The sequence below is a fragment of the Mus caroli genome, unplaced genomic scaffold (assembly GCF_978045245.1).
Source record: "Mus caroli unplaced genomic scaffold, Mus_caroli_1 scaffold_8, whole genome shotgun sequence".
Classification (NCBI taxonomy): Eukaryota; Metazoa; Chordata; class Mammalia; order Rodentia; family Muridae; genus Mus; species Mus caroli.
The window spans coordinates 48,005,417-48,016,005 of record NW_028227263.1 but is presented as its reverse complement, the minus strand read 5'-3'; the positions used below and the strand labels follow the sequence as shown (position 1 = coordinate 48,016,005).

At 46.3% G+C, this 10,589-nt stretch overlaps 1 protein-coding gene across 1 annotated transcript in view; it reads left to right on the top strand.

Annotated features, from left to right (window-relative positions):
• Positions 1 to 3,013: 3,013 nt before the first annotated feature.
• Positions 3,014 to 10,589, top strand: part of LOC110298578 (guanylate cyclase D) — a 37,237-nt gene continuing 29,661 nt past the window's right edge. Inside the window, exons 1-4 of the mRNA XM_085842448.1 lie at positions 3,014 to 3,020; positions 3,615 to 3,648; positions 5,450 to 5,543; positions 5,927 to 6,719. Of these exons, the coding sequence (XP_085698574.1) occupies positions 3,014 to 3,020; positions 3,615 to 3,648; positions 5,450 to 5,543; positions 5,927 to 6,719 (928 nt within the window). The remainder of the gene's footprint in view (positions 3,021 to 3,614; positions 3,649 to 5,449; positions 5,544 to 5,926; positions 6,720 to 10,589) is intronic.

The window sequence follows — 10,589 nt, the reverse complement described above, 5'->3', positions numbered from 1 at the left end:
TCCTTTGGCTGTTGTAGGAAGGCTCCTGATGAGCTACTGAAGAAACAGAACTGAGGCACCAGATAGCATGCACTAAATCTAATACAAGTTATTATAATTGTTGTGTGTGTGTGTCTGTATATATATATACACGTGCATGTCCTTAGCACTTAGTTATACAAGATGACCCATGGCTGTCAGCCAGCTGTTTCTCCCACACCCTAGGGTTCCATCAATAGGTGGAAGTAGCCTTGACAGTCAGAATGTAGCCTACACTCGCACTTGACTTAGATTATGACTGTGCATCGCTGTGTATTCAAGCAGCTAACAGCAGAGGTCGCTGCTGAGCAACGGTTCCTGTAAAGGGGAGGGTATCAGCCAGCTACCTGGAGATGGGCTGACTCTATCAGATCTCTCCCTCTCAGAAGAGAAGCTGAACTGCACATACATCTGTTTTTCTCACCCTCGGTGCTTTAGCTGAAACTGTGGTTATAGTCGTACAGACCATCCCATCTTTTATCAGCGTCCGACATTGTCAATGATTGAAGGAGGCATTATACTGCAGGAGCAGGGAAACAGGAGTTAACTGGCTTCACCTCCTCTGTTACCCAAGAGTACTTCACAGAGAAAGGGAGTACAGAGGGCTGTGACAGGGGCAGTTGGGACAACATCCTGCATGATAGGATGTAGTCTAGGGGCCAAATGTGTCTCCTCATAGACCGAGCAATGGGCCAGGAGTAAGGATAGAGGGGCCTGTTTCTTGGACGCGCTAAAGAAAGCTCACTTGTTGCCATTTCTGTGCTCTTGAGCTTGAAGTTTGGAGTACTGTGATTCTCAACCTTTCTAATGTCGGGATCCTTTAACAGAGTGCCTCATGTTGTGATGATCTCCAACCATAAAGTTATTTTGTCGCTACCTTATAACTGTAATTTTGTTTGCCACTGTTATGAATCATAACGTAAATATCTGATAGGCAGCTCCCACAGGGGTCGCGACCCACAGGTTGAGAACCATGGCTCTAGCACGTCCAGCGGTTCTTCTGATGAAGTGGGTTGGACTTATCCCCAGTCATACGGACTTCTCATGACCCCAGGTCAATTCAAGAAGGGAGCTGCTACATAAGCCCAAGTGACAGATCTCAGTCTTTATAGAGAGGTGGCGTTGGTGCCCCATAGGCTGCAAGAAGGGCTATGGTAAGAATGCAGAATGTTAGCCCCAAGAATTGCCTTGTCCTACAATCCCGGTGAGTCCCATAAAGACTAAACTCAGATCCTTCCAGAAGGCTCAGTTTCACCCACCTGGCAGTTTCAGCAGCCTTATGATAATATAATTGTCCCTTATGCAAAAACCTGTCCTGTCCCTAATGATTGTTGATGTGTTTGAGTGAAAGTCACCCTGTTGGGCCACAAGTCACCTTGTGGTCTTTGTTCCAAGCAGCTCTGTAAGGGTGGAAGTGTTGCAGGCCACTGTCAGTCCTGCAGTAAGAACAGACTCCACAAGGACCTTCCTAATAGAGAGGCTTGGCAGGTCCCTCTGGAGCATGGAGCAGAGCTGGAAAGAGAACCAGGAGGCAGCTATGCTCTGCCCCAGCAGCACTCTGAGCACATCAGCAGGGGCCTGCAGCCCGCTCAGAGCACTATTGGAGCTACATGAAAACGCACAACCAAAACTAACTCATGACAGGCAGGTCTACCCTCCTTTATACATTTTATTTCTCTATGTATCTTATGTATACGAGAGCTCTATTTGCATGTATGCCTGCATGACAGAAGAGGGCATCAGATCTCATTATAAAAGGTTGTGAGCCACCATGTGGTTGCTGGGAATTGAACTCGACACCTCTGGAAGAGCAGCCAAGTGTTCTTAACCACCCAGCCATCTCTCCAGCCCCATACCTACCTTTCTAAAGACTGCATAATAATATAAAACTCTTCTGCTGAATTGTGTATCTGGTACTCTTGATGTTCGCCACCTCGTTTTATAACATCTGTCACTTTTCAGCAGTAAAGTTATTATTTGTTGACTCTTGTGCCCCTCTTTATCCCTGCTAGAAAAGATCTGTTAAGAGAAAAATGCTTTGTTCTCTCCACATGTCAATGGGGCTCACTTATCTAGGACAACACCTAGGAGGTAAGTGAGTTTGTGGGAAATGGCAGGAATAGTTGAGGCAATGGGGGAAAGTGACTTTGACTCACTCCATGGGAGAACTGGGAAGTGCGGTCTTAGTAAGTTCAGATGAACGAATAAGGTGACAAAACCAAACAAGACACATTTCCGTGTAACAAAGTCATCTCAAGGGGAGGTGGAGTATGCTGTCAGCCCTTAGCAGAACAGAGACCTCAAGAAAAGCTGGTCCGCCAGAGAGAGTCGTGAAGGGGGATCTAGGCAAGCCCTCTGGTCTGAGGTCTTAGCCACCAAAAGTCATCTCATGCGAGACCAGCATGGTGCGGAAAGCAGAAGCCTAAAGCATCGATTAGCCATGGCCCTTACTGGTTCTGTAACCTGGGTCAAATTATCTAACCTCTCTGTGCCAGACTTTGTATATCTCTAAAAAGATGTAATAACGATGCCACTGTGGATAGAATGAACTGCGCTTCGCACTTGATGGGTGCTTATCAATGCTGAGCTCTGTGACTTGTCTGGACTCCCTGCCTCCTGGGCACCCCAGAGTGGCCGGAGCTGTCCACAGTGCTGACTGAAGACACCCTCTTACCTTCTCCCTCTCCCTCCCACCCTAACTTCTTTCTCTCTCTCGTGTAGTTCCCCAGAGCCCTGGTGTCTGAGCAGATTCAATTTTCCAGATGATTTCTCTGGAATCCTAAGGGGAAGAGGGAGGGAATGAGCCATATCTGAAGCACTCCCCAGGCAGGAGTGTCGGGAAGCCAGCAGATAACAGGAGCAATGAGTGGCTAAGACACCACACAGATGTGGGAGGCCCCAAGTCAGAGAGTGCTCAGAACGCCTCGCCTCTGAGGGCCCTGGTGTGCGACCCTCTGGTCTGACAAAGATCCAGTGTCAACTCTGACAGCCCATCATGGCAGGTGAGTCTGCTGGGAGCATGCCCTGAAGAGAGCCAAAAGGGCCAGGCTGGGGGCAAGTGGGTGACCCTAGGCTGATAAGAATTCTCCATCCTTCTCCCCTGCACTGATGTCACTCTCTCTGGCTTGGTGCCTTTGTGCAGACAAAAGCTTCCTTCTCTGTCTGTGAGCTCCAGGATGCTGATAGAGAACCTTCAACTCCATGTGTATGGCCTCATAACCAAGTAACCTGTGGCAAACCCAAAGGCCATTTCCAAATCCAAGAAATAGAATCCCCTCTCCACTTCAGGGTTGCCCATTAACCTACTGGGCCCAGTGTAGAGGGACCAGAGGAGCTTACACCCTTTGAAGCAATAGGTGGAGGTAAATATGGCTAATCTCAGAGACAGAGATCTATTTCCATGTTCTACCAGCCCTTGGGACATCAGTGCAAATGGACATTTAGAGACTTTAAGAGGCAAACTGAGCTCTCTGTGGTTGGGGAAACCAGGTCACAGAAAGAGGTCCAGACCCTGTGCTACAAATCAGGGCAGAGCTGTGGTAAAAGGTGGTCCCTGCCGTGTCCTGCTAATGTCTGCACACCTCTGTTGGCTGCAGGACTCTTGTGGCAGTCGGACCAGCAGGACCTTAGGTAAGGAGTCCAATGGATGTTTTGCAGGACCAGGGGAAGTATAGCCTCCTCTCTGGGTTTCAATGTCCCCACCTGAACACATAGGGGTTAACTTAGACATCAGCATCTTTAAAGCTCTGATATCCCCTATGAGGTAGGTAGATAGATAGATAGATAGATAGATAGATAGATAGATAGATAGACAGACAGACAGATAGATAGATGATTGATAGACATGATAGATATAGATGTAAATATGGATGATATAGATTAGATATAGATATAAAGACAAAGCAAGTGAGGTGGGGTGGGATTTCTCTTTGGCTGGGAAGTTGGTGGCTAAGTCTGGTTCTGATTTGGTCTCACCTTTTTTTTAAAGACCTCAGACAAGTCACTATACTACCCATAATCAGTCTCTTCCTCTAAAACTGAGAGTTAAGCATCTGCTTGATAGCTTCTGAGATGTCCCATCAAAGTCTGAGTCAGGGGTACTTCAGTAGTAAGACTGTGGGGGAAGTGACTGCCACTTAGAACACTGAAGACTCATGCCTTGGTTCTCAGCTGGAGACAGACAAGGACTCTGTACATCCAGAGCTCATCCCACAGCCCCGAAGGATTCACTTCCAGGGCAGATGAACCTCTGCTGGATGCTAGGAGACCACTAAGTATCAGAGCAGAGGGCACTGAGCCCACGGGGCTCCGATACAAACAGAAGAGTAGCCTTTTACTCCCCAGCCCTGAATGGGGAGAAGAGCACGGAAAGCTTCAGTCAGCAGGGAAACGTGTTGGAAACTCCACAGGAGGAGAAATTGAAACTCAACTTCCTGCCTCCTTCCTGCTAGGCTCTCTCTGTACCTTTTGCCTCCCCTCAAAGATCTGACGATGCAGGTGATAATGAGGAAGAGGCGGGATGGCTTCACTTAGTGCGTGCAGATCATCCTCCCACCACAGATGAGGCAATCTAGTCTCCAGGTAACTAGTTGCACCTCCATTTTGCAGGCTGGGAAACTGAGGCTCCAAGAACCTCAGTCCTTAGCCCAAAGTTAGGAGATCATGAGTGCAACTTTAATATGGCTCTAAGGCTCCCATCTACCTTTCAGAATCAAATATGGTTTCTAAAGAGCTGCTCTACCCAGACCCCTTTTGATGATATTCAAAGAAAACCTCCCCTTCCCCTGAGCTATGTCTCCAAGTGTAGGGTTGACGAGAGCTCTGCATCCTCCAGGAGGCCCTCACTGCCCTTGCTCGTTCCTATCCATCCTCCTGTCTATGGCCCAAACTCATGTCTAACTCTTCCCTTTGCTGAGCTCTGCATCCCTATTTTCCTGGCAGTTTCCTGGGGGTCAGAATGCACCTTATTCCTGGCTGGGGTTCTCAAGATGATTGCACAAATGGTGTGGGCAGAAAGACAGCCAAGCTCTGTGGATGGAGGAGAGGCTATGGTGTTCCATGCAGAGGCCAAGAAAGGCTTAAAGGTGGTGTCCAGAGCCTCTAACAGTAGAATAGAGTGGAGAATGGCGAGGGATGTGGACTCTGTGCCCACATCAGACACAGCAGACCTTGCCTTATCTTGAAGGCCAGACCTTGCCTTATCTTGAAGCTGGCCTGCCAGGGTCTTCAGCTCTAGGATTCTTGAGACACAGAGTCCGGCCAGCAGGTAGAGGAATCTTACGACAGAGTCAAATGTACTCACTTGGAGGGAAGTCCAAGTTTCCTGGTTGAGAAGGTCATGTTGGGGCAGGAGAGGAGCCAAATGGACTTGGGTCATATACCATCCTCTACTGACGCTATGCTGGCTCCCCTAGCTTCTTCCTCTATGCAGTGTGGTGGAGAGGCCATTTGGTCCAGACAGGTCTGTGAAGGATGTGAGAAATGGGTCCACTGGTGATGTGAACACTTTAGATTCAGTTCTCTTGGTGAGCAGATGTAGCAGGTGAGCTGCTGCACTTGGCACGTGTGCTTTGCTTCCAGAGCCTTGGGCTCAGCAGCCAGGGTCTTTGGGTGGAGCTGGGCTTGTGGAGAACAGCAACAGGTCAGGGAGAGCTTGGTCCTCCTTAAAGAGTTAGGACACTGAATCCCTAAGCACTGGCATTATGCCGATTGCTGTCCACAATGCCATATTGTCACCACGGTAAAACTTCTGGGCAGTTTTGTTGTCCATATTTTCAGAGGAAAAAAACAAGGCTCAGAGAGACCCAGAGGCTAGCCTGGGATCTGTGGGTGGAGACAAGAGGTTAGGTCTGGATGTTATTCCTGTAGGTGACATCCGGTCTGAGCTCCATGCTTGGGACTCTGCTAGACAACAAGGCTTATCCATACATACCCTTCCTCAGGTCTGCAGCAGGGCTGTCACTCTGAAGGCCAGAACTGGACAGCACCACACTGGAAGACCTGCCTGCCCTGCCAGGGCCCGTGGCGACTCACTGTCAGTCATCTGAAGACTGTCTCTTCCATATCAGTCCTCTCTGTGGTATTTTGGGGTGTCCTACTTTGGGCTGACTCCCTTTCCCTGCTAGCATGGGCAAGAGAGACCTTCACCCTTGGGGTGCTGGGTCCCTGGGACTGTGACCCCATCTTTGCCCAGGCTTTCCCCAGCATAGCTACTCAGCTGGCTGTAGATCAAGTTAATCAGGATGCCTCACTGCTGCCAGGCTCACAGTTGGATTTCAAGGTCCTCCCCACAGGCTGTGACACTCCTCATGCCCTGGCCACATTCGTGGCCCACAAGAACATAGTGGCTGCTTTTGTAGGCCCTGTTAATCCTGGGTTCTGCTCAGCAGCAGCTCTGCTGGCCCAAGGCTGGGGCAAGTCCCTCTTCTCCTGGGCCTGTGGAGCTCCAGAGGGAGGAGGTGACTTAGTGCCCACTTTACCTTCTGCGGCCGATGTGGTACTATCTGTCATGAGACATTTTGGCTGGGCTCGCTGGGCCATTGTGTCCTCTCACCAGGACATCTGGGTAACCACAGCCCAGCAGCTGGCCACTGCTTTCAGGACTCATGGGCTGCCCATTGGACTGGTGACCTCTTTGGGACCTGGAGAGAAGGGGGCCACAGAGGTTTGCAAGCAGCTCCACAGTTTTCATGGTCTGAAAAGTAAGTATATCAGGGCCCTTCCCTGCTGTAGGCAGCTGGACTTTACATGGCCACAAGGAGACCCTGTCTGTATCAACTGGGCCGAGCACTTGCTGAGTATCTCAGCAGTGGTCCTGTAAGCCGTCCTTGCTGAAGATTTCTTTTGTCAGGGAGAGCAAAGAACTTGTCACACAGCAGTCACGCAGATCAACAGGATGCTAAGCTCTGGTTCAAGTGTTTGCTGTTGAAGCCTAGGGCATCCTTGGCAGTTGCCTATGAAATAAAAGCTCCAGGAGTGTTGCAAAGATCTCATCATAGCTAGCACTATAAAAAAGAAATAGGGGAGAAGGAAAAATAGATTTGAGAATGAAATAAAATAGAACAGTGTGTGTGTGTATGTGTGTGTGTGTGTGTATCCATGTATGTGTATATATGTAATTCTTAGATCTACTTGCATTGGATCCTGCAGGTTCTGGTATATTGTATTTTCATTTGATGTTAGGAATTTAACAATTCACTCTCTGAATTCTTCGATGATTCATTCATTATTTAGTACTGAGTTGTCCAATCTCCATCTTATGTAGTTTCTCTATGGTTTTATTCCATTATTATCAGATAGAATAGATAAAATTATTTCAGTGTTCTTTTTCATTTGTTAACAGTTGCTTTGTGTCCTAAAATGCAGCCAATTAGTTGTCCACTGTTACTGTGTTTAGATCAATCAGTGCCTTTACATCCAGTGTGGACTGTTTTACAAGGTCAGATGTGCCAATGGTTGGTGCATGTATGTTCAGATTTGCAGTAGCCTCCTCGGAGGTCATTCCTTTATCAAACATTCTGGCTTTCTTTATCTCTTCTGACTTTTTGAAGTCTATTTAGCCAGATCATAGAATTGTTAGGGTCACCTGCTTTCTAGTTCCATTAACTTGGAATGACTTTTATTATCCTTTCACCAAAAGGTTGTTTTTGTTAGTGAGGCATGTTTCATATAGACAACAAATAGATGGGTGTTGTTGTTTTTGTTGTTTTAAATCTTATCTGTTAATCTATCCTTTCAATTTATGAATTGAAGCTGTTAACATCCAGCATTGTTATTGAAATGTATGCATTCATTTCTGCTACTTTGTTATTTTTGTAATATTTGATCCTTTCCCAATTCTAAATTGCTTATATATTTTTCTACTGTAGTTTATTCTTTCTCATGTCCCCATGGATAAGTTTATCCTTCCCATTTGTGTATTGTGCTAGCTCAGTGGTTATAAATGTCTCTACTTTTGTTTTTATATAGAACAATAATATGAAAGATAGCTTTGCTGGGTATAATAATCCATGTTCTCAGGTCTATCTCAATAATAGCAGATTTCTCAACAGAAATTATAAAGCTAAGAGGTTATGCACGATATTTCAATCTATGCTATTATTATGATAGACCTGTCCCAGATGTGACTTTTGTGCTTAGCTTTGTAACTTTTAATATACATTCTTTGTTCTGTACATTTGTATTCTAACTATAATATGACATGAGGATGTCTTGTCTGTTTGGCATTCTAAATGCCTCTTGCATTTGAATAGCCTACTAGATTAGGAAATTTTCTGTTCTTTTTTATGTATTTCCCATGTATTTAACTTGAAATTCTCCTTTTTATTTTTTCTTTTTTAAATATTCATTTATTTTATTCATATGAGAACACTGTATCTGTCTTCAGACACACCAGAAGAGGGCATCAGATCCCATTACAGATGGTTGTGAGCCACCATGTGGTTGCTGGGAATTGAAATCAGGACCTCTGGAAGAGCAGTCAGTGCTCTTAACCGCTGAGCCATCTCTCCAGCCACAAAATTCTCCTTTTTCTATGTCCATGACTCTCAGATCTAGTCCTGTGATAACCCTGAGCAGATCTCATATGTTGGCACTGAATTGATCTCATGTGTTCTGTTCACAGTCTCTTACTATCTTTTATCTTCACACTGCCTGAAAATTTGAATTCATGTACTTTGACATCAAAACCTGATATTCTCTGTCTTATGCTTGGTTCATTCTGCTCTGAAACTTTCCACTGAATTTTTTTATTTGAATTATTTAACTACTCACTTCCAATATTTGAACTTGATTTCTTCCAGTACTTCTTTTGAAATTGATGATGATGATAATGATGATGGTGATGATGGTGGTGGTGGTGGTGGTGGTGTGTGTGTGTGTGTATGATGTGAGTATGTGGTTGCCCGTGCTATGGTACACATGTGTGTTCTGGGGACTGAGCACAGGGTATAGGTCTCCATCACTGGGTGACTAGCATCTTTACCTACTAAGCCATTTTCCCATTCTCTTCCTCCAGTATTCCTCTCTTCATATCCTCTTTGACATCTTGTATTGACTTGTTTCATTTGCTGTTTATCTGTGTTCTCTTTTCATTCAGCCACTAATTCCTATGTAGGCTCTTTGATTCAGTTGAACATTTTACACCCATTCTTCTGAACTTTCCATTTGGAGTTCTCTCTGTTCCATTCCTGTGGAATTGATGATCTTCAGGCAGTCACATCACCTTGATCCTTCATGTTTCTTGTGTTTCTGAATTGGGATTTAGGCATCCAGGATTAGGTGGCTGGTTGGATTTTCTTTCTTTCTTTCTTTTTTTTTTTTTTTTACTACCCCTAATATTTTAGTGAAAACACCTGCAATGTTCAAGTGAGCCTGGATCATAGCCAGCCTAAGGTGACATTTCTCTCTGCATTTTAGTATTTCTGCCTTCATCCCAGGTGCTCAGGGCACTGGCTCTGATCCCCACACCACTTCAATGTAGTGGATTCTGACAGCTGATACATGAGTTATCACAGTAACTCAACAATTTTCATTCAGAAATCTCAAGCCCAGGCCCCTGGATCCTGGCCAAGAGCCCCGCCCCAAACTGGCATGGTTAGTATTTATGAGTGGGACTAAACGTTCTACCTCTCCTTTCTGGGGATGCTTGACTCAACAATTGAATACTCAGTTTTGTGAAATGTACCCCCAGTTGAGCTCTGGAAACATGACAGTGACAGACTGGGTCTTAGCTATGAGGAACATGAAACTGGAAAAGGAACAGACTCCAAAGGTGATGGCCTGTTTGGAGGTGAAGAGGGCTTCCCAGTGGAGGGGACACTAGGGTGGGACTGAGAGCAATGAATAAGAAGTCAACTGCAGAGTGGATGTGAGGGAGGCGCATCCAAGACAAGCACCAGCTAGCATAAGGAATGCAGGTATCACGTCTCATGGCCAAGGAAGATAAGGGACAGTTTTACTCTTCATGGCTGGACCAGGGTGGGAGCAGCTAAGGAAGCTGTGAGACCAGGCCACTGCCACCATGGCAGGGACCTGAGTTCCAGCCATGATACTGATATTCAGATTCAGGAGGCAGAACAGTGAGGGGTACTGTGGGAGTTCCCTGCTGGCCCTACTGGCTGTGTGGCCTCTGGCAAGCCACCAAAACCTATCTGTGCTTTCAGTGTTCTTTCTTTTCAATGTTCTGGGCTTTTCCATAGTTCCTTCAATAGAACAAGGCAGTTTAAAACTCCTTGTTCATTCGATGTTGAAAGGTGCCCTGAACTGGCTTTCTCCTTAATTATGTGGTTTTCGGCTCCCCCTTGTGGCCAAATACAAAATATGCTTCCAATATCACCTAAGAGAAAAGGGGTGTCTGGGAGACAGAAGAGTGGCAAAGCAGGCGGGCATGACTATGGCCTATCCCAGCTGGTCTTTGGGCAGGAGCCCTTCCTGCTGTCTAGGTTTCAGATAACTCATGGTTACCAGCCGAGGGACAACCACTGGGGGTCTCAGCCAAGGAAAAGGCTCCATCCCTGCTCTGACCTCTGTGCAACAAGGGGCCCATCAGGGAGACCTCTGTTCTTTTGTGA